This window comes from Eschscholzia californica, unplaced genomic scaffold, assembly GCF_041429995.1.
Source record: "Eschscholzia californica isolate CP2 unplaced genomic scaffold, dmEscCali1.0.p SCAF_1, whole genome shotgun sequence".
NCBI classification, from domain to species: domain Eukaryota; kingdom Viridiplantae; phylum Streptophyta; class Magnoliopsida; order Ranunculales; family Papaveraceae; genus Eschscholzia; species Eschscholzia californica.
This window is the reverse complement of record NW_028238198.1, coordinates 47,914,930-47,939,803: the sequence shown is the minus strand read 5'-3', so window position 1 is coordinate 47,939,803 and position 24,874 is coordinate 47,914,930. Positions and strand designations below refer to the sequence as shown.

General features: G+C 38.1%; 2 protein-coding genes across 5 annotated transcripts; both read left to right on the top strand.

Annotated features, from left to right (window-relative positions):
* Window positions 1-2,028: 2,028 nt before the first annotated feature.
* On the top strand, window positions 2,029-5,318 carry LOC147567273 (uncharacterized). Its single transcript, XM_086657388.1, has 5 exons — window positions 2,029-2,334; window positions 3,303-3,413; window positions 4,798-4,853; window positions 4,953-5,003; window positions 5,123-5,318. Exons 1-5 carry the CDS (start codon window positions 2,029-2,031, stop codon window positions 5,316-5,318), a joined length of 720 nt encoding a protein of 239 aa, XP_086513514.1.
* An 8,933-nt stretch (window positions 5,319-14,251) lies between these two features.
* On the top strand, window positions 14,252-20,515 carry LOC147567272 (DNA-binding bromodomain-containing protein). Of its 4 annotated transcripts, none has more exons than XM_086653901.1 (8): window positions 14,252-14,640; window positions 14,884-15,599; window positions 15,704-15,781; window positions 16,309-16,552; window positions 17,990-18,086; window positions 18,336-18,474; window positions 19,423-19,761; window positions 20,066-20,515. In XM_086653901.1, exons 2-8 carry the CDS (start codon window positions 14,943-14,945, stop codon window positions 20,267-20,269), a joined length of 1,758 nt encoding a protein of 585 aa, XP_086510027.1. In that variant the 5' UTR covers window positions 14,252-14,640; window positions 14,884-14,942; the 3' UTR covers window positions 20,270-20,515. The 4 variants fall into 4 exon arrangements, with proteins under 4 accessions (XP_086510027.1, XP_086510025.1, XP_086510028.1 ...); XM_086653899.1 differs by having other exon boundaries at window positions 14,394-14,640; window positions 17,987-18,086; XM_086653902.1 differs by having other exon boundaries at window positions 14,422-14,640; window positions 14,887-15,599.
* The last annotated feature ends 4,359 nt before the right edge of the window (window positions 20,516-24,874 follow it).

Sequence of the window (24,874 nt, the reverse complement as noted above, 5' to 3'; positions counted from 1 at the left end):
AGAGGGTTTACAAATCTAGGTTTTAATGGAGGAGTAAGTGTTATTATATAGGGTTTTGGTTTTGGTTGGGTTAAATGGTAAAAAGAATGAAAAGATAGGGTCACATTTGGAATTTATAAGGGCTTAAAATATAAAAACCCTAAAACACAACCACATTAAGTCGGCGGCTGGGTATTAAAGGAGGGTTGAAGGAGACACGTGTCAGCGTGTTAAAGCTCTTAGGGTTTGCTGGGAAACGGACGCTAGAGTGCTTCTCGGCCGAGCCATTATTAGTACGGCAGCAAACATGAACCGTGAGATGAAGGAGTTGGCTGGATCTGGGCGTTGGATGACTGGACATGTGTCGGCTGCTGGTAACTTGGCGCGGCATCAATGACAACCGTCAGATTATGGAAACGTGGAAGGTTGCGGCTGAGATTAAGACGTTGGCACGGGACCACTTAATTAAGCTGGGACGTGTTGTACCGAATCATGCCTTAAGGGTCCGATTCGATGCGTAGCGGAAATACGGGAATGGGATACACCCGCCTCTGCAGCGCGCCACGTGTTCCTCGGTGTACCGCGTGCCAGAACTATGCCCGAAGGTGTCCCACCAGTCAACATCCTTTGACTCAACTTTGACTTTGATTTATTCCTTCGTCCGGACTCCGATTTGACTTCCGTTTTCTCCTACGGACTCGTCTCAACCTTTACTTTTGAACCACGCACTGACCTTGGCCAAATTACCAGATTGTCCTTGACTCCAAATGACCAAAATACCCTTCATGCATCTTTTCCTCGTTTTTAACCGTTTTCACATCTAACTCCGCAAAAGACACCTAATCAAGAAAACCAACCATTTTATTATAATAAAGACTCGAAACCGACTAACTTGGCTAAATTAAACGACTCAGATGGGGCATTTTCATGACCCATCAGAACCCAATGAAGACGAAGTTTCTAATAATGACAATAATACTCGTTCAGGCTCGAAAACTAATATCGGTAAACAATCACACGTGACAAAAGAAGATTTGATATCTAAACCGTTACTTAACAAAATAATTATTGGTGGCACTAATCCATCAAAAAATTCTGCAGGGTCAAAGAGTTGGTCTTGCAAACATTGCAGAGGTAATTTCACTAGTTCATATACATGTATCCATTCCCATTTTTTTGGTGTTGAAGTTGGAAAAAAAAGCTGGAATTAAGTGTTGTGATGCATTAATGAAGAATAAAAATTTGTACGAGAAAGTGCGTAAAAGAGTGTATGAAGCAGAAAAAAAAGGAATTTCTTCTTCACTGAAAACTCTACACTCACAAAACCAAAACAATCATTATCAGGCAGTCCTCTTGAAGATGCATTCAGACTTATGGATAGGGATATGGTTGATATGAAAGTGATGAAGGGGTTATGTGCAAACGGAATTCCTTTTAATATTTTGAGAAATCCTCAATTTTATGAGATGGTAACAACAATTAATAGAGCACCTAAAGGTTACAAAGCTCCATCTTACGAAAAAGCAAGAACTACGTTATTAGATGAATGAAAATGAAATATTGAGAAAGATACGACACCTGTCAAAGATACAAGGTATTCTCACAGAGTTCAAAGAGTTGGTCTTGCAAACATTGCAGAGGTAATTTCACTAGTTCATATACATGTATCCATTCCCATTTTTTTGGTGTTGAAGTTGGAAAAAAAAGCTGGAATTAAGTGTTGTGATGCATTAATGAAGAATAAAAATTTGTACGAGAAAGTGCGTAAAAGAGTGTATGAAGTAGAAAAAAAAGGAATTTCTTCTTCACTGAAAATCTCTACACTCACAAAACCAAAACAATCATTATCAGGCAGTCCTCTTGAAGATGCATTCAGACTTATGGATAGGGATATGATTGATATGAAAGTGATGAAGGGGTTATGTGCAAACGGAATTCCTTTTAATGTTTTGAGAAATCGTCAATTTTATGAGATGGTAACAACAATTAATAGAGCACCTAAAGGTTACAAAGCTTCATTTTACGAAAAAGCAAGAACTACGTTATTAGATGAATGCAAATGAAATATTGAGAAAGATACGACACCTATCAAAGATACAAGGTATTCTCACGGAGTTCATTATTTTAGATGGTTGGACTAATACGAAACATCAACCTTTGATCGATATAATTGCAGTAAATAGTCGAGGTGCCATGTTCTTGTATGCTCAAGATTTCGAAGGGGTAGAAAAAACAGGTTTAGCAATTTCAAATTTTTTAATTAAAGCGATTGAAGAGGTAGGATCATCAAACGTGCTACAAGTAGTGACGGACAATGCAGCAAACTGCAAACTTGCCGGTAAGGAAGTTGAAAAGGTATACAAACATATTTTTTGGTCTCCTTGTGTAGTTCATACTTTAAACCTTATCTTTAAAGATATGGCAAAAGCATTTGACTGGTTTGCAAGTACTTACAGAAGAGGAAAAATATTGTTAAATACTTTATAAATGACACACATGCTTTAGCTATATTTAGGGCTCATTCCAAACTGGAACTTCTAAAAGTAGCAAAGACTTGATTCGCGTTGCACTATATATTGTTAAAGCGACTTGTTGATTGTAGAGAGGCTCTTGCAACCACTGTTGTTGTTAGAACATGGAAAGATCTAGTAAAAAGTGGAGATGATCACACAAGAACTTTAAGAACATTAGTTACAGAAACTATTAATAGTGAGGGATTTTGGATGATGTGGAAAAATAATACGCATCACCAAACCGGTATATTTTTTAATCAAATTTTGTGACGGAGAAGGTAAAAAATGGGTGAAATTTACGAAAGGATGGATAATATGCTTGGTGAAACAAAGGATATTATGAGAGATGGAAATCGTGTAGACAAGTACCCCCAGATTGTAAAAATAGTGCTTGAAAGATGGGGAAAAAAATGAATATTGCAATGCATTGCCTTGGATTTGCTTTAACCCACGATATTACGATCCTCGGTATCTTGCTACACCTACACTAGGTGGTACTACTAGAAAGAGTCCAAATCAAGACAAAGAAGTTATGATGGGTGTTATGGAATCATTTGCAAAAATAGCAAAAGATGAAAAAGAGTCAAAATTATTCCGTGAACAATATGCAATATTCCACTCAAGAAAATGTATGTACGCTATGGCAGCTGCTCAAACTGATGTTGTGACCGTGGACGCTATTGATTGATGGTCAACATATGGCTCATAAACTCTAGAGCTTGCAGAAGTGGCAAAGAAGGTAAACTTGTTATTATTATTTTTTATATTATTATTGTTCATAATTAATTTATATGTTCGTTTATTTTATAGGTATTGACCCAACAAATTACTAGCTCATCGGCTGAAAGAAATTGGAACACATATTCATTCATTCATAGTGTGAAGAGAAACATGTTGAATTTTGAAAGAGCTGATAAATTGGTATACATTCACTCCAACATTCGTCTCCAATCTAGATTCTCTGAAGGTTACAAGAATGATCCGTATAAGAAGTGGGACATAAATCCTGAACATACACATATAGATGATTCCATTGTGAGGCTAGAAGACATGCGTTGAGAGTCTCTTGAGGATGTGGTTGTTGATGATAATAGCGAAGATGAAGAGATACCATCCAACACTCAGAGCAGTTCAAGTTTCATATCAAGTTTTGCGAGAGGAAGTAGTTCAAAAGACAAAGGAAAGATGATTTTGTATTAATTATTTGAGTTTTTTATGCTAGATTTTTATGTTTCATTCAATTTTATATTTTATCTTCAAACATTAATTAAATTACTGTGTACTAATTTCTCAACATAGTTTACTTTTAAATATCTATAAATTAATCAAAGTAGTGAAATTTACTTTCATACATACATGTAAATATATATATATATATATATATATATATATTTTAATTATTGAGCGTACTGACATAGCGTACCGACAAAGCATACCCCAATGTACCGAATACTCCCAACCCATCGTACCACGTACCCGTACCATGTAACGGAACGTACCACGTTCCAGGTAACCTTGATTCAGACTCTTCGAGTCAATATAGATCTACAACTGAATTTCAAATATGAAATTAGAAATAGTCGTTTATCTGTTAAGATCTATATTAGTTGCAATAAAGACCGCAAATATATTTGCTAAATCTGCCAATTAACTTGCATTGACTCATTTATAGTCGAGTATCTGTTAAGATCTATATTAAACTAGAAACAATGTTAAAGACATCAAATGTATTTGCTAAATCTACCAATTTACTTTCATTGACTCATTTATAGTCGTGTATCTGTTAAGATCTATATTAAACTAGAAACAATGTTAAATCAAATATGAATCTCTTTTTTGTTGTTTTATATGATTTTTAGCTTCGAAATCTGATGCAATGGTTAAAACACCCTATTCTTTTCATTAGTCGAGGTATTTATTTTATTTTCCTTTTTTGTTAACAGTGTTTGAAGAAGACGTCAATGAAAACAACGCCAAACTGAATTCCATACTTTGTAAGTTCTTTTTTTTTTCATGGATTCTAATTAATTTTTAACTTTCTTGATTAGTTAAGCCTATGGACTCAAGCACTTTCACCGATACGTAAACATCAGTGCTTTAGTATAGCTATAGAGGATCTTCGTTCTTTGTTGTTAGAGTTTGAGTCAGGTTATCGTACACTATGGGATCTTAATTCAGACTCTTTGAGTCAACATAGATCTACAACTGACTTTCATATATGAAATTAGAAATAGAAACATACACCATTATCTTCTACGAATGTCAGTTCTAGCAATCTTCTGGATTTCTTTTTGTTTGTTCGCAGCTTGAGACGATCATTGGGGGTATAATATTTGTGTTGTCACACAAGGATCACCCCCAGTTCAAAAGACAAGGTGAAGACCTATTTGTCGATCACAAATTGACTTGGATTGATGTCTTATGTTAGTTTCAATTTGTGTTGTCCCATTTGGGAGGTAGGCATCTGCTCATCAAGACCAACCTTAGGAAAGTTGTGAAGCATGGTAAGAGGTAATTTTCATTGATAAAAAACCATCAAATTTTCTGGGATCGTGATATACTATGGTGGTACAGTTAAAATTAATATCAATATGAATGTGCAAATTTATTTGAGGTGATAAATGATGCAGAATGTCGATGTACCAGAAGGTCATTCATGAGGGGAAAGCTATACATACATTTATTGTGGGGTTTCCTGACTCTTTGACTCCAGAGCATGCAAGGCACGAAGAATGTGATCCTATTAAGGCGATAACTCAAATGACGGACATGAAATTGGATGAAAGGAAGAAAACAACAATGCTTGATGTGAACATCGAGGAATAAATAATCCTTTTGTACCATTACCGAGTTCAAGTTTAGACTCAAGCTCAAACTCAAGCTCTAAGGTCAATAGGCATATGTAGAGGATGAAGAGATGGTGGTGACAAGAGGGTTAATTAATTGATTTTGACTATTTTTTGGCGTTTGTTTGCTTATATTGTTTTAGAATGTTTAGAGCATACTTACCTCCGTGAATGGTTGGATTTTATTTTTAGCTCTTTAATGCATTTGAAAGAACTGTCTGTGCCCCACAGGCACGGGTTACACCCTTGTTAAGGACTATTTTACAACAGAAACACATGTATTTGTCTCACAAATGTGTTATTTTCACTAAAAAATCTTAGTCCAAGTCTCTAGGGGGGTAAGAGGCAGGTAAGAGCATCACCAATAAGTTAATAAAAAACTTTAAAAAATGTGTTTTTGTCAAGTGTCAATTAAGATTTCATTCTTAAGTGACAAAATAGAGACGGTCCAAAATTTTTGTATCTCCAATAAAATATTCTGAAATAACTCTATTTGATACATATGTTACTCTTTAACTCGATAGGAAAGAGTAGTTAAAAAAGAAAGTTTTTTATTGATTCGATTTTAAAGCTTGATAAGGTGATACGTAGAGAAACTCAAATCTCTACAATAAATAGACGCACATCATCATGAAGTGTCTAGTAGAGTATACCACTGGAGAAGGTTTTTAATAAAAAATGGGTTATTTCCCAAATAACCCCCAACTTTGTGACCAACTTCCTCCCTATCCCCCTACTTTATAAAAAATACCTAGATTGTCCCCTTTTTCAGATTCCGTTATAACACGGTTAACTAGTCATCACCTCGTTTTCCTCCATCTCATCACCTCGCTTACCCAAAGTTTGAAGGTCGCCGACCGGAAAATTGGCCAGCCGGCGACCTTCACCGAAGAAGATGATGAGGTGGCGTAACAGATGATGTGGCAGAGAGAGAAAAAGAGATGGAGGAGAGAGAGTAACGAAAAGTTAAAGATAACTGAAAAAGGGGGCCATATGGGTATTTTTGCTAATCTTGGGGGCCAAGCAGAAAGCTGGTCACAAAGTTGGGGGCGATTTGGGAAATAACCCTAAATTTTTTAATATTTCTTTTGGCGCAATTTTTCGTCTATCTAGTAATTTAGTTAACTTACCCCCTCGAAGTTGACATTATTCATTCTACCCACTCAAACTAACTGTGTCATTGCCGATACACCTCAAACTAACATATTCGGTTAAATTTCTTAATATTCCACTTAAGGTACCCACAACTGGAATTAACAACTTTAGTGCAAACAAAATTTTGGGGCGTGGAGGATTTTGCATTCTCTACAAAGGAGAACTAGAAGACGAGAATGATTTGCGGTGAAGATAATAGGCTGGGGTGATGAGTTGTAACGAATTGACGGAGTTCATGTCTGAGATTATTATTCTAACTAAAGTCCGACATTGGAATCTGGAGTTTTTTCTTGGTTGCTTTTAGATGACGATGAGAGACTTCTTGTGTACGAATAAATGCCAGAAGGGACTTTGAGTCAAAATCTTTTTCACGAGTTGCAAGGAGTGTTTACGCCTCTTTACTGGACCATAAGATTGAAGATTTTCCAGATGTTACTAGGCGAGTTGAGTATCTTCATGGTTTATGCAAATACTCTTTCATACACAAAGATCTTAAGCCCTCTAACATTCTTCTTGGGGATGATATGAGAGCTAAAATTTCAGATTTTGGTCTTGTAAGTAATATTGCTAATGACAAAGTCTCTTTATATACAAAATTTGTCGAAACTTCTGGTTATCTTACACTAGATTATGGTGATAAGAAGTTTACTTTCTTCCTTAACTAACACCTTCGTCATTCTACCGCGTTATAGAATATAAGTTACCCTTTTGCAAGAAGTTGCAATCATTTTTGCAAGAAATTGCAACTCTTTTGGAAGTAGTTCAAATCCTTTTGCAAACCAAATGCATTTTGCAACTAGTTGCAACCTTTTCGCGATCAGTTACAAATTACAAAAATACTTACGGATCTGAATTTCTACAAATTTTGTGTGACATTTTATACCAAAACAAAAAATTTATAAGAACTTTTGACTCTCCGAACAATGTCGTATTGAAAATAATGATCTTCTGGTTAGTCGATATGAGCTTAATTTGTGAATGTTTTGGCTCCACTTTAGTCAACATGTCCGCGGGATTCTCATCTGTGTGTACCTTCATGAGAGAAACATCACCTTCCTCTATCACATCTCGTACAAAGTGATACCTGACATCGATATGCTTAGTGCGGGCATGATGAACCTGATTCTTCGCCAAGTGGATCGCACTTTGACTATCACACCATACATCTACGCACTCCTGCTTAACCCCTAGATCATCCAGAAGACCCCACAACCACAATGCTTCCTTCACACCCTCGGCCATAGCCATATACTCGGCCTCTGTAGTAGATAACGCAACTGTAGATTGTAACATCGATCGCCAACTAACTGGAGCACCATGTACCCTAAATACATAACCAGTAGTAGATCGTCTTCTATCTAGATCGCCAGCATAATCTGAGTCAACATAACCGCTTACCTGACATGTGTCTCCACCAAAGCACAAACCCGTATCAACTGTACCCTTTAAATACCTCAAGACCCACTTCACAGCTTCCCAATGTGTCTTCCCCGGGTTTGCCATAAACCTACTAACCACACTGACCGCTTGTGAAATATCCGGACGAGTACACACCATAGCGTACATCAAACTGCCAACTGCACTAGCATACGGTACACGATCCATATGATCCTTCTCTACCGTAGTAGTGGGAGATTGTTTTCCCGGGAGCCTGAAGTGTGCTGCCAAAGGTGTTGACACCGCCTTCGCATTCTGCATCCCGAATCGAGAAACTACTCGTTCGATGTAACCTTTCTGATTCAAGTACAGTTTCTTACTTGACCGCTCTCTCTTAATCTCCATTCCCAGTATCTTCTTTGCAGCGCCCATGTCTTTCATCTCAAACTCTTGACTGAGTTGAGATTTCAACTTATCTATCTCCACCATGCTTCGAGAAGCAATAAGCATGTCATCCACATACAAAAGGAGATAAATAAAGTCACCTTCGCGAAGCTTCTTGATGTATAACCAACAATCATAGTCACTTCTGCGAAAACCATGCTTTAGCATGAAAAAATCAAATCGTTTGTACCATTGGCGAGGGGATATTGTTTCAATCCATAAAGAGACTTCCTTAAACGACATACTTGATTTTCTTTACCCTCAACCTTTTATCCCTCAGGTTGAGCCATATAAATTTCTTCTTCCAAATCTCCGTGCAAGAAGGCAGTTTTGACATCGAGTTGTTCCAGCTCAAGATCACTATGAGCAACAATACTCAATAACACCCGAATAGAAGTACGTTTCACGACTGGTGAGAAAATCTCATTGTAGTCGACCCCTTCTTTCTGTGCATAACCCTTGGCCACTAGTCTTGCCTTATACCTTGTACCCTTGATCTCGGAAGAATCCTCTTTCTTCTTGTACACCCATTTACAACCAATAACAGACTTACCTTCGGGCAATGGGACAACCTCCCATGTCTTGTTCTTGTGAAGAGACTCCATATCTTCTTGCGTAGCAACCAACCAACTCTCTCTATCATCCGCGGTTATAGCTTGTTTGAAGGTGACCGGCTCGTCGTCTTCTACTGAGAGTGCATATTCAACCACATTTGTCTGCCCGTAATGCCTAAGAGGTTTGTCTGACCCTAACCTCTGTACCGGCTTATATAACCGTTTCGGCCTAGTGTGTACCGAAACATCCTGCTGTTGTTGTTGTAAAACTTGTGTACCTTCCCCTTGAACCTCCTCATGATCGGGTTCATCAATTTCCTCATCTTGAGTATTAGCCTGATGCTCCACCTGATCATGATTCCTAGAAACCCGTTGGTCTTCGGCTTCTACTTCCACTACTTGAGCTTTAGTAGACCCAACATCACCACAACTAGGCACCGTAGCTTTCGCCATAGCTACAATAGACGACTCATCAAACACCACATCTCTGCTGATTACAAACTTTTTGTCTTCCGTACACCATAGCCGATAACCCTTGACTCTTGTAGCATATCCTAAGAAAATTGCCTTCTTTGCTCTATTATCAAGTTTGTTACCTTTAACATGGTAATAGGCCGTACAACCGAAAACCCTAAGTCTCCCGTAATCTGCATGTTCACCTGACCACACCTCGTAAGGTATGCCGCCATCTAAAGAAGAATGTGGAGACCTGTTCACAATATAACAAGCTGTAGCAATAGATTCTGCCCACCATTTTACGCCTAATCCCGAATTGGAGCGCATACATCTAACCTCTTCAAGTAGTGTACGGTTCAATCTCTCTGCGACTCCATTCTGCTGAAGTGTGTTTACTACTGTCCAGTGCCTCACAATGTCTTCCTGATTACAAAACTCCTTGAATGCCCCATCCGTGTACTCGGTCCCATTATCCGATCTTAACGTCTTCAGCTTTTGACCAGTTTTGTTCTCAACCATTGCTTTCCACACCAGGAATGTGTTGAATACCTCATTCTTATGCTTCAGAAAATAAAGCCAGACAAATGTCGAATGATCATCAACGAATGTAACAAAATACCTGGAACCACCCTTGGAAGCAAACTTTGCCGGTCCCCAGACATCGGTATGTACGTAGTCTAATACAACTTTGCTCCTGTGCTTGTTTGATGAGAACGTCACCCTGTGTGCCTTCCCGAACACACAATGCTCACAAAATTCCATGCAAGGCTTCTTCATGTCCTTCAACAAGCCTTTCCCCCACATCAAAGATAGACCCTTTTCCGACATATGCCCAAGGCGCATATGCCAAAGCCTCGTACAAGCCGTTGGATCCCTTCCATTGATTCCTACTGCTACATCTCCTGTAATTGTTGTCCCCAAAAGTTTGTATAAATTACCGTAACGAGTACCTCTCATTACTACCAAAGAACCCTTAGCTACTTTTATGGAGCCATTCTCTATAATTATCTTACAGCCGCTCCGCTCCAACACACCAAGGGAAATTAGATTTTTCCGCAAATCGGGTATGTGTCTTACGTCCGTCAATGTTCTCACCACTCCATCGTGCATCTTGATACGTATTGTTCCGAGTCCCACAGTTTTACATATACTATCATCACCCAGTATAACTGTACCACCATCTATACTCCTATAGGTAGTAAACCACTCCCTATTTGGACACATATGGTGTGACGCCCCTGAATCAAGCATCCACTTATCGGAGATCTTCTCAGACACCTCTGTTACCGAGAAACATTCGTCAGGGTCTTCTGACACATATCCCGCCTCTTGCATCTCTTGTTTCCCCTTGTAGCCTTCGTTCTTTTGCTTCAACTTTCTCTTTGGACAAGCCGCTTTAAAGTGGCCAAGCTCACCACAACTAAAGCACGTTTTCTTGAAAGAGCCTCTAGATTTGGATCTAGATTTCCCGCCCTTTCCATTTCCCCTTTCATTACTCCTCCCCCTCGTTACAAACAACCCTTGTGCTTGATCCTTGTCTACTCCACCTGACGTCATACTGCTAGTAGCAACCTTACGATGGTCATCCGCTAATAACGAATTTCTCGTCTCTTCCATGCTTAGACTGTCACCAACAAGCATCAAAGTTTGAACAAGTTTCTCATAGGATTTAGGCAATAAAAGTAACAATATGAGGGCTTGGTCCTCATCCTCAACCTTAACATCAATATCCTTCAAATCTGAGATAATCCTGTCAAACCTATTCACATATTCCTGAATAGAAGAACCCTCTTCCATTCTACATGTGAATAATTTGGATTTTAAGTAGACCCGATTCGTTAAAGTTTTCGTCATGAAATTGCTTTCTAGCTTTAACCACACACTCGCCGCCGTTGTTTCTCCGTCTACTAGGAACGCCACGTCCCTCTCAAGACACAACATAATGGTTGCCCGTGCTTCAAGATCTAACTCCTCCCAATCCTCATCTGACATATCTCCTGGTTTCTTTCCCGTCAACGTCTTGTGTAATTTCTGTGAGATTAACAGATTCTTCATCTGCATCCGCCAATAAGAAAAATCGTTTTTCCCATTGAACTTCTCTATCTCATATTTCCCTGATTTGACCGTACCACTTCTCGATCCCATCTTCTTCTTCGTTCAATCTCAGCAAGGCTCTGGTACCAATTGTTAGAACTAAAAGTCGCGAAAGCTATCGAACCTATCCTAGAAATTGATCCGATCCTGAAAATTAATCGAAAAGCTAAGCCAAATCTAAATATGCAAACAGAATTTAACGAGGTTCGGCTTAAAGCCTACGTCTTCGGGCGAACAAGAAATTTTTATTGAAAGATAGATGAAGACGACTCACACAACCCGCAAGTTCGTCCCAAGATGGTACCGTATAGAAATTAACCTTCTATACTAGATCTTCGACGACCGAGAAATTAAACACCGCTCAAAACTATGAACAAAAAATTTCTCTCTCACTTGTTCTCTCTCTTTAGCTCTCTCTAAAGAAGAGTTGTTGTTGCTTGTGTTGATGTTGTAGTTACAAAGAACTCAAGACCCCTATTTATATTATTATAAGCCGGTGGGAAAATTGGAAACCTATTGAAACTGCCAGCAAGCAATTGCCAATTTAAACCGCCTATGTGCATCCACTCAAATTCAAACCGCCTCCAATTCCTATTCCAATTCAAATTTGGAAACTTGGAAACCGCCTCTTAGAGAATGAAAAAGAACCAGCCAAGTCTTGTTGCATTTAGAAGACCTCATGAACAATTCCTGCTACTTAAACAAATTACAAGTAACTAAGACTAACTAAGAATAAGTAACATTACTTTTGATATCTATAAAGTCTGAGAATGTTAATTCGCCCTCAAATTTCATTAACACTAGTAATGTCACCAGGGTCCACTCTTCATTTTACCCAAGTTTAAACTTTCCCTCTTTTATCTTTGTTTCCTTACAGTAAAATCCTACTAAAGCCTAATATCAAGGGATGTCATTCAAATGATGATTTCTTCTTCTTATTTTCAGTTGTATACTTGTATATCCTTCAAATACACAAGTTATAAAGTACTTTGAACTTTCAAATATTCAAAACGAAACTTCTGTTGCTTTAAAGCACTAAGAAAAGCTTCACAAATAACGTCGACGGAGGAGAACAAGTAGCTTTTGTTTCAACATAATGATGGCCTAAACTTTGTTGAAGTTTTCACATTTGAATTTATGTTCCCCTTCAAACATAGAAAAAAGGTAGATAGTCTTTGTTCTTTTTCCTATGTAATAGCTGAAATATGACCTTGAGTCAGACACGAGGTTAGAATTCAGTATGTTTGTTTTTTTCCTGATTCGTGATGTCTGACTCATCTGGGTGGTCTGGTTTGAGTTAATTCTAGGTCTATTCTTAAGAATAATCTAGTATTTGCCTCCTAACGATCCAAGTCTAAACCGTCAACTGAAGTTTATTTGCATTGAAATAATGACATATACAATCACAAAATGCAACATAACAAAGTTTATAGTAAAGATAGAGATTGCTTTTTTACTTGATCTACACATCTCTAAAGCAAAGAAAATATTGGGAGACTCAGGCTTAAGTAACAATAATATGAATATCAGACGGAACTCACAGAACATGCCTCCGTGTGTGTCAATCAGGTCCGACAACGATTGTGTTTTGCCAATTTAGAGGAAGGTATTTGTCACTATACTCTGATGTTTTGAGTTCGACTTCATTTTTCTGGATTCAACTAGCCCTTCATGTCCACCACTGAGTATTAGCATAATATGTATGAACCAAGGTCTCTTGAAGGCCAGGGATTGCTGGACGCATATGTTGTCCTATCAAAGTTTTTGTTGATGCAGTTTTGCACGTAGGCGGCCGCTCTCTAGCTTGGAAATTTCATGGATTCAAATATTTGAATCCTAACTTTGCTGATCAACTTGTTTTTAGAGCTCAAAGAACCTCGCTCTATGACAACCATTTTTCCAATTTGGGAATTTTTCGGCACTGAAATCCCATCCAACTCCATCTGAGATGTGCTTATTCTCAAGGGGAACACTTTTCCTAGTAGATTTATTCTTCTTCTCAAGTGGCACTTTACATTATCTCATCAAAAAAAAAGTGGCACTTGACATTTTAGAGTGTGAGTGTCCCATTAGAGATGCTCACCTCCTAATTGTTCAATGTAAATGTCTCAATTGAATTTTTATTTCCAGAATGTTTTAAATTCCTCTGTTCAAAAGACATCTCCAATTCAACACTCTAAAAACTTAAAAATCATTTATGCGTCGTAATCTAGATGAGTAATTTCATTTTTAATATTGAGTGAAAAATTGAGATCTTTAAGAATAATCTCAAATACTGAATTTCTTCTCAAGACATATTAGAACGAAATGATGGCGCATCATCTTAAGACCAAAACTGAGTTTTGCATCATCGGAGAGAGTTTTGCATCATCTTAAGACCCAAATAGTTTTCGTAATTAATTCCTTTATCGAGATGCATAAAGAGCATCACCAACGCAAAACTAAAACACAAAACTTTATTAGTCTTATATGTCAAGTATAAATTGAGATTATCAGTCCAATGTGCCAAAATATGGATCCTCTAGTTTTTACATGTCTATAATACAAAATTCTAAAATTATTTTATTTACTTTTGTGGCATGATGACTTTTGTAAAGAAAAATTATTGTGTATAAATATATTAAGACTTGACGTCTACTACTCTAAAGTTTAAAAATGTTGGGTTGGACAATTAAGATATCTCAAGACAACACTCTAGATATAAAGTGTTGCATTACAGATGTCTTTTAAATTCAAACTTCTGTTATAAAAATTCGACTCAAGCATATCGATTCAACAGTAATGTTTTAGAATTGAAGTTAGAGTTGGATTCAGTGGACTTGAGCCGAAATCTGTTATAAAATTCGGCTCGACTCCGCCGATTTGAATTTATTCAATAATTTTCAAGGTTGTTGTGATCGGTGGACTTGATCTGATTTTGTAATATAATAGACTGTGCACCAACTTTAAGTTAAAAAAATAATGTGGAATTGCCTATTTTGAGTGAGGCACCGTCGATTTCTCAAAGAAAAAAAAGAAAAAAAAAGAGGGGGAGGCCCTCTATAGAACTGCCCTAAAACTTTAACCTTAAGAGAAGAAAGACCAAAACATCCTCACCATCAAAGATTTATTTCTCCTCAACTACTACTGTTCACGGTTCTATCTTGGTATCATATAAAAACCTAAAGGGCGCGAGAATTCGAGCTGGTCTTCGCGATATATCTTCTGATTCCAGCCTTCCAGGTAATCCTTCTTCTTTTCTTCTTCTTCTCATTCTTTCTGAACTTAGTTTCTCTGATTCGAAGAAATTAGGGTTCGTTTCAGTTTGAAATTTTGTTATCTCTTACCAATTGGAATTTATCAAGTAGAAATTAAACTTTTGTTTCGTGCCTAAACTTCTTTCCTAAATTACGAAAACCATAGCAGAACGTATGCTTGATTTCTTCTAAAAGACTCAAGATTTTTGTTGTTGTTGTTGGAGAACAGCAGATCAAGATCTCAGTTGGGTAATTTAGAATTTGGGACCAAGAAGAGGCTAATTGAATATGAAACGCAAACGTGGACACAAGAAAGGGAAACAAAAAATACTTTCTGATTTTCCTGAGTCTGTGACGGTAAACACAGATGACAATTCACTATTGGATGAGGAGGATCCTGATGATGAGCTTGATGATGATCAGTTGGATTCTAATATGGAGGTTGAAGTTCCTGATCCTGTTGTGTCCAATCGACTGGCCACATTTGAGAATGCTAATCCTGATGGATTGGGAGTAGGGCGAGTAAAAGTAAAGCTCAAGTCCTCAAAGTTATTAGAACCTCAACATACTTATTCAGATATGCAAGGTCAAAGTGATACAGATAAGAGTAGCCAACGTTTAGGTTTAGAGAACCAAAGTGAAGTGGTAAAGACAGATGATGGTGCCAACTCTTTGCCTCAAAGGAAGATTGTTGTTTATGAAAAATCATCGAGGAAAGCAGGAACCTTGAAATTTAAATCTTCAAGTGGAATAGGTTCCTTGGATACAAAAATAAACCTGAGTGGTAGTACTGCACATATGCAGGATGAGATGAATATGTGGACTGCCTCAGACAACGGCAAGATTGATGACCTAGCAGTGCCTAAGGAATCACAGCACAGGGAACCAAAGTTTCCTCTACAACATTCACGATATAACGAGCAAGAACTGACTGCGGCTCTTACGGTACAATTACATAATAATTTGAAGCTCTTACTTCCTTTGGATTTGACTTGATTATCTTTTGTGCACTTAATTCCAAATTGTGTCTTCTTCACTGTGTGCTTTAGGTGATTAAGAAAATTATGAGAATGGATGCCGCTGAGCCCTTTAACATTCCAGTGGATCCTGAAGCCCTCGGAATACCTGTAAGTATACACTTCAAAACATTCTAAAGTATGGGTAACATAGGAAGAGGACATCCCATCTGTATAAGCTACCTACGCTATGATAATGAAAAAACCACTGGAAAGTTTTTGTACATTTAAAAAAAAAAACCCCAAAATCATGACAGTTTCTTCCTTTCTATACTGAACAAGTCTCGTTACGCACAGGCTTTGTTGGGATGTCATTGAGTGATCACGGCCTTTAATCCTTCCATGACATGTTTTAGTTGATTTTTTAATTTAAGAAATGTGAAATTTGTGGGGAGATGAGTCTATCTGAAAACATAAAATAAAAAACAAGTAATTTAAACCTTCTTGCTACAATGCTACTAATGATACTTTATGCTGGATGTTGCTATTTAAGTTTGATATTCGCATTTCTATATTAGGATTATGAATTCAGGTTCTGATTTCTAATCATAATATGCTACTGTGATGTGGTCACGTGTAGTATATGTCTTTCCTACTTCATTTCCACTAAGTTTATATGTGTTTCTTTTCTGCATCAGGACTATTTTGAAGTCATAGATACCCCTATGGATTTTGGCACGATATGCAATAATCTTGAGTGTGGTAAAACGTACATGAATTCTAAGGATGTCTTTAAGGATGTACAGTTTATTTGGGAGAACTGTTATAAATATAATAATAAGGGTGATTATATCGTGGACCTTATGAGACGAGTGAAGAAGAATTTCATGAAGTACTGGGTGGCAGCTGGGTTATATGTAGACCAGCAAAAAAGAACTAATGGTGAGAACAGCCTATAATTGCAGCCAATGCCTTGCATTTTTATTGTCGTTTTCTTTTTCATTATTATGTAAACCACAGGTGTTTCTTTTTATTGTTATTGCACCTTTCTTATTTAGATGAACAAGTCCTGATATTTTGAAATTAAGACTCAGTAAGAATCCATATCTGCTGCTGATCAAGAAACTGAATTGGAATTGCGTCTGATTGGTTAACACCTTAGTAGTCGGGGTGGGGTTTGGCTCGGAAGACGGTCCCTGATTCCACTAGAGTTCTTCCTACGAATGTTCTTTTTAATTATCACAGAAAAGCTACTCTGAAGCAGCTGCTTCAGTCAGCAGTGAGCAAGTGAAGCAAATAATAGTAAAGCTGCTGTAAGCAACAACATCTCACGTTCTTTTGATTTGAGGACAAAAATCAACAAAATTCAGAGATGAGAAAGAGAAGTTCAAAAAATTTATAATAGTAATAATAAGTAGTTGGAAGAAGAGAGCCTCAAAGAAGTTTGGGGACACCATGTTCTGGCCATCTGGGTGACAACATTGGCAGTTGTTCATGCTGTATAGCCTCCGGATATGTCAGTGTGTATTGCCCGGTGTGATCCCTGTTTTCTGGTCGATAGTAAAGGGTCTTTTCGTGATTCTAACATCATGAAATTGCTGCTATTGCATGGTTGATACTTGATTGGTGTACATGTGATGCCAAATGTGTGTCCAGTTATTGCACAGTTTGTTCTCTTGTCCACTATCAGTCGCGTCCGTTAGTTCAGGAATCAACCACAAAAGCTTCTTCTGTTCCTTATCTCTATAACGTGTTTTGATGCTTGCTCAGTTTTTTCTCTCTCTTCGATTGTTATACTCAAAATGCTTAGTGATTGCATATTTTGCCTTCGGGTTGTAAGTGGTTGTTGGTTACCTGTTATATGGCTATTATGGCGTGCACTAATGAAGCACGTTTTTTCTCTCTCTTCGATTGTTATACTCAAAATGCTTAGTGATTGCATATTTTGCCTTCGGGTTGTAAGTGGTTGTTGGTTACCTGTTATATGGCTATTATGGCGTGCACTAATGAAGCACGTTTTTATCAGTAAAAATGTATATCAATCAGATTAGGGAGTTAGAACTCTCCCTTCTCTTACTTCCAGTTTTTTCTCTCTCTTCGATTGTTATACTCAAAATGCTTAGTGATTGCATATTTTGCCTTCGGGTTGTAAGTGGTTGTTGGTTACCTGTTATATGGCTATTATGGCGTGCACTAATGAAGCACGTTTTTATCAGTAAAAATGTATATCAATCAGATTAGGGAGTTAGAACTCTCCCTTCTCTTACTTCCAGTTTAGCTGCTAATAAGTTACAACTCGTATTGAAAAGATATGTCCTTTACTTGTTCTCGTTTCACTTTGCAGCCATGTTAATATTCTTGTAATTCGGTTCTTAGCAGGTGGCGAAAGCATTCAGACAGAGAATGCTGCGCAATCCAGTCAAGAAAAGCATGTCAAAGCTACTCCTTCCAAAAATAAGAAGAGTAGACGTAATGGGTACAGTTCTTTTCTTTTTCATGTACCTTCACCTCTAAATATTGATTTGAATATTTGCGCAGATACTATAATACGCAATTCAGTTGTTTATAATTTAATGGGAACATTAACATAGTAATATACAGGAGAGTGGTCATTAAAGATGAAGTACAGGAGCAACCAAATCAGTCATTTCTGTGGTCTGAACTTGATATTTCTCTTACTGGAATGAGCCATAGCTTAGATCTTTTCTGTTTTGAACGTTTTCAGAATCAGCCACCACAAAAGCGACTGTCTGTGTGCTGTCTGTGTCGTAAGGCGTAAGAGAAAGGAACGTGAAGCAACTGCACGAGTTGAGAATCAGATTGAGATAAGTGATGGTAATCTTTCTCAAGACGTCAAGCAAGAGGTATACCATATATTTACTCATATTAAGCCTCGGTAATTGATGTTTAGGAACTATAACCCGTAAAGTTAAACAATAACAGTAGAAAAGCAATTAAGCTTCATCTGACAGTTACCTTATCTTTAGCTTCTTTTATAAACTGCCCATTGACAGTTAGAACTAGAAAATGATAAAGGGCCCTTCAACCCCCCTAGAAATTGCATTCTAGATAATACCTAGAATTTTTTATGCATTTTCTTGTAAATCGAATTTTCTTTGTGAAACAATAGCTGATTTTTTCAGTATCCTTTCAAAGGGCGGTCTAGTGACTGGCCACTATATCACCAATCCAGGATTATTACTGTGCCATCGTGGTTAATAGAGTGTTGTTTTGTTGATCCACTTCTAACTCCATCAGCAGCATGGTAACTCAATGGGATGGCTTGTTAAAGAAAAAACATCGAAGGGAGGTCTGGAAACTAGTCCCGGCTGCGATCATATGGAGCTTATGGCATGATAGGAATAACAAGATCTTCAAGGACAAGAATCCCAATTCGGATGTGGATATTGAGGATATTAAGGGTGTTATTTACTATTGGATTAGGAGAATTGATAAATTCAAAAATGTATCCTATTTAGATGTAGTAGTCAATTGGGAGGCGTGGATGTCGTGAAACATCAACTACAATGCCCCTCCCCACCTTGTAAATAGTTTTCTTAATATATTCAATCTAAATTTTCAAAAAAAAACAAACCACTAGTTATTGGGTGTTTCAGAAATGACAATAATGTCATGTAAGCACTTTTTAAATGACGGCTAATGATTCCTGGGTGGTTTTGCTAACCCTGTTATAAGTGGGCCAATGGAAATGTAATAGGACTATTCAACAGATGGTTATCATAAGAGGATCAGCCAGTGCTGAACTGTTCTACTAGTTTTGCCTTACCATGATTTTTCTACATGGTTTCTAGGAGACGGGAACTCCTTTCAGTGAGGATGCATCTTCGAATCAGGAACGCACTCCAGATCCTGGTGCAGATGCTGATATGGAAGAACAAATGAAGTCAGAGAGATCCGAGCAACATGGAAGCCCTCCTTATCAGGAAAAGCAAAATATGAGTGATCAGAATGGAGTGCACAACAAAGATAAAGGTGAACTTGGATCTGGAGGATTACTTAATTTACAAACTCGATCCCAAGAAATCACGGATTCGGGTTTGGTAATTGAACTTGGTTCTCATAGGAGCGATCGACAAGAAGAACAAACTGAAGAGCCTGACACAGCTCAGAAGTTGCAGCAAAAGCAAGAGGTTGGCATAATTTTTTATGCTTTTGTAACAACTTTATTTTATTGCACTATTGATATCTCATTTATTATTACGTTCTCTTTACACTCCCTCTAATGTGACCACATGGAGATGATCCAAATGATGATTACCTTCTGAAGGTGATCTATGTGACAAGAAGAGGTCATCCAACAATAATAAGCTCTTGGATCATCTCCATGTTAAAGAAACAAACATGTGAAGTGCAAATAATTTTTCCTTGGATTAACTTCAGCATTCAAGGCTCATCTGTTAGATTTGTTTTTCTTATTGATTGTGTTGATTACAGGAATCTAAGGCAAGGAAACAGCAAATTGAGATGTACAAGAAACTTTTTGGTGAAGAAAATCAACCAGTTCTAGAGTTATGCAGGACCCTATTCCCCGGCGACGTTAAATCAATATGGAATGGGCCTCATTCGCTGGCCCCACGTAAGAAATCAATGCGCGGTACTAGTGGCATTCATGCAGCGATAGCAATGTTGATGAAGTAGCTCTCATTTAGCCGGCTCCAAAAACGACGAGCACTACAAATTGACCATCTGAAATTACTCTCGTGCAGAACTGGTCCAAGTAGACTTTGTGCAGGTTGTCTTGATGGAACAGATGTAGGAAGTTCCTAATGAAGAAAGGAGTCTCTTAGTTTTAGTTTGGAATGCTTTTGGAGTTATGAATCAGATCATGTGTTTTACGTGTTGTAAGAAACAGAAGACATTAGCATACAAATTTTTTTTTTCATAGAATGTAGTATCTATTATCCTCGACAATCTCCTAAGACGGTCGTGGAAAGGAACCCTCCCCCTGTATGGGAAAGATGAGCTTGTGCAGGCCTGTTTACTCATGATGTTAAGCATCTGCAATTCTGCATGTTGTTGCTTATGTCCGTTTTCCCTAAAAGGAACCTGAGGGCTTTGGAGTTTAGGTCAAAGGCACCCCTGAGCGCCTGTACTTTGAGCCCCATGATGCATCCAATTTAGATTCACACTCATCTCACTCCCTTCGAATCTAGGAGGAAGGGAAGTTTTAGAGGCACACATTTTCTACGTGCCCACATCATACCAGACTTGTCAACTGATTTGGACCAAGGCAATTGTTAAATGCAGCAAAAAAGAATAAGAAAAGAACACACGATCAACATCAATAGAATTCTTAGAAAAGAAATTATAAGAGGAGAGAGAAGCTCTCGCCATCCCTCTCCTTTTTCCCCATCCAGAAACCTAAACCGCCTACCAATACCACCTTTCATCATCATATCCACGCACCAAAACTAACATGCAAGCATAGATTCCCACTCATCCAACTACCAGTGTAATAGATCAGCCCCATAAAACCTTTAATTCTTGGAAAAGCACTTTCAAATCAACCATAGACAACAACTACAGACAAAACTAAAACCTTTAGGATCCCACCTAATCAAAACCAAAACACCTCAACCACACCTTAATCCCTTCGGCAAATCGGATCTGCAAACAAAAGCACAAAGTAGGTCTTTCAATCCATGATTTCCTCCACTTATTGCTAAAACCTTGTTTTCCAACCATAAAAACTCAACCCAGTTATCACAATCCAGACTTCCTAGTTAAAACTAAACCCTAGATCTAGGTTTTTTTGGGACTAATTGGAGATTTAGGAAGCTCATACTCGGAGGCTGCACCACTACCAGAAATCGGCCGATAGATAGTGAAGGAGTTTCATCGAGTTTAGCAAAGATTAGAGGTCAAGGATGAAGAACAGGGAAGTTCTATATTCCCTTATCCTCTTTTATTTTCTGGTCTTTCCTTTTATCCCTGGATCTTGTTGGCTTGTGGGATTCTGCGTTGATTTAGACGATAAGAAACCCTTTAGCAAGCAACAAATCAATACAATTCTGAGTACACACCGATCGTATCTCCACTTTACATTTAAGTTAAGTTTCGTCCCTCACAAGAATAGTCCTCTATCTGATTTCAATTATGCCGGTCGTCCGGTCATGCTGAACCTTTATGCATTCTTAGTCCACAACACTAACTTTCGTTACATCATAGTAGCAAATAGTCATTCTAATTGCGATCGTTTTGATCGGATTTCTTTGTTAGTTTCACCCATCATTAACCGTAATCATTCTAGAATCACTAATCGAATAGTAGCTGGACACTTTGGCCCCTGGATCAGTCGAATGACAAATAGAATACATCTCAACTTTCCATTCGACCCCGGTCGACACCATATTTCGAATATAATTCTCCATATTAGTCATGCAGCTTATATCGCTTATCTTCCAGCTCACTTTTTGTTAATTACTCTTGTCGTTGATTTTCATATAGATTTAACTCTTAAACAAAGCTCCGTAACATGTTCATTTCCACCCTTATTCGCAATTTTATTGCGTGCATTTGTCGAAGTAGCAGGGTATTTATACTCGGGCTATGACGGCGATCCCAATTTCCAGGTATCTGACAGGTTTCTACTTTGTAGAATTCGAATAGATATGGTCTCTTTATATGGAGAATACTGGCGGGATACTCAGGAATCATTGTTTGATTCCATCTTGCAAACATCTCTATTTCTTCAAGAAATTTTAGATGTATGCTTACTCCATCTCAAATGTTACAGGAAGCTAGGAAAAAGTTTCATCTTTAAATCAATCAGACGGAATCTCAAGAGCAAATATCATATCAGACTAAAGAAGAGCTGCCAGCTTAGCAAGCTACAGAATGAAGACTGTTCGACTAATCAGAGATATTTTGTGCACTTCTTTAATTCTGTTATTTTGTTTTACTACTTTAGGTACTGTAATTTTAATTTCTTTCGCAGTTCGTTGTAATACGCTTTTTATATTAATGTATTACTTTTCAACAAAAAAAAAAAAAACATCAATAGAATTGCTCTTAACGAAAAAAAAAAAAAAAAAAACATCAATAGAATTGCAACAAAAAGAACATCAATATAAGGTGGTATAGGTGTCTGTGTGCCAGTAACCAATATCTCTCTCGTCTTCACTGCCATCTTCGACCACAATCCTTCCTCTCCATTCTCTCTCTAGCTGCTCTCTCGAGGGCTCTCTATTAACATGCAGAAGATAGCGAGAGAGGGATGGTGGTGGTGTATTGGTGGATAAGATGATGAAAGGAGTCAACAGTTGGTAGCTCAAGTGGTTCCAAGGTGTTTACATAAACTCCAGAAAGTCCTGGAGGTCTCAGGTCTCGAATCTCAGAGAAGGTGGAATCTTTGGTTATTTGAATTAGGATTATTAAGGTATAAATAATGCAGTTGGGCTTTAGGCCATAGTTTAGTTGGGCTTTAGGCCCGGTCTTGTTAGAGTTTGAATGGACGGTTATCGAGCTTATCACATCTTTGACGTATCAATGCCAAATGATATGATTTTCGTTGATCGTAGTCAATTTCCAAAAAAAGAGATGAAAGAAGGAAATCATTCTTTGGTCAATGTCTTTGGGGGGACATTTATTTGTATCAATAGCAAAATCTTCTCCGACAAGAATTCAGAAGGCCGATGCTTTGATTGGACAATAACAAATTCTTTTTTATAATCCACGAATGTCGACCAGTATGTTTATTGATATCTACCATTATATCTCTTCTCAAAATGATTTGAAATACCATTTAATAGTAAAAGAAAGGGTTATTTCTCAAATAGCCCCAACTTTGTGACCGGTTTCCTGCCTAGCCCCCTACTTTGTCAAAATACCCAGATAGCCCCCTTTTTTAGATTTCGTTATAACACCGTTAACCAGTCAACATTTCTCTCTCTTCCATCTCATCACCTCTCTCTGCCACCTCATCTTCTCGCCACCTCATCGTCTTCTCCAGCAAGGTTGCCGGCCAATTTTCCGGCCGGTAACGTTAAAATATTTAATAATTTAAAATTTTCTCTCTCCTCTCTCTCTAAAAAAAAATTAAATTTTAAATTTTCTCTCATATCTCTCTCTAAACTCCGGCGAAGGGAGTTTCCCACCGTAAACCAAATGATAATCTTCTTGTGACTTTCGAATTTCCATGTGCATGATCCTTTCCTATCATGGGAACCATCACTGTGAAATTCATAGCATCTGCAGAGAAGAAATCCTCATCCAGTGAAGATATGAAATATCAAAGGAGAAGAGGGAGATGATAAACCGATTGGTTTATCAAGTGAGCAAGAGAGATCGAGAGTCAGAGCAGCATAAACCGAATGAGAGAGAGAGGAAGAAGAAGAGAGGGGAAGAGAGAGAGAGGAAGAAGAAGATAATTTTTTTTTAGGTTTGAAGGTCGCCGGACGGAAATCGCCCGACGACCCCTGCTAGAGAAGATGATGATGTGGCGTGTTAGGTGACTTGCAAGAGAGAGGAAATGAGAGGGAGGAGTGAGAGTAACGGAAAGTTAAAGATAACGGAAAAAGGGGGCCATATGGGAATATTTGCTAAAGTAGGGGGCTAGGCAGGAAGCTGGTCACAAAGTTGGGGGCCATTTGGGAAATAACCCATCTCTAGATTGTCTCTTTCTCACTTAGTCATTTTGAGATACTCAACTATAAAAGCTTCTCTAATGCAACACTCGAGAAAGACTTTATATCGTGACTATAAAGTTAAGGGTTATTTCCCAAATAACCCCCAACTTTGTGACCTGCTTCCTGCGTAGCCCCCTACTTTATAAAAAAATACTCAGATAGCCCCCTTTTTCAATTATCTTTATAACACCGTTAACCAGTCATCACCTCTCTCTCATCCAACTCATCGCCTCTCTCTGCCACCTCACCTTCTCGCCACCTCATCGTCTTCACCGGCGAAGGTCGCCGACCGGCCAAATTTCCGACCGGCGACCTTCAAACATAAAAAAAAATTGTTTATCTCCCCTCTCTCTCTCTCTCTAAAGACTCCGGCGAAGGGGTTTTTCTTTGCTGGAGTTTTTAGAGAGAGAGTGAGAGGAGAGATTTAAAAAAAATAGAGAGAGAGGAGAGATAAATAATTTTTTTTCTTCTGTATGTTTGAAGGTCGTCGGCCGGAAATTTGGACGGCCGGCGACCTTCGCTGGTGAAGACGATGAGGTGGCGAGAAGGTAAGGTGGCAGAGAGAGGCGATGAGTTAGATGAGGGAGGTGATGACTGTTTAACGGTGTTATAACGG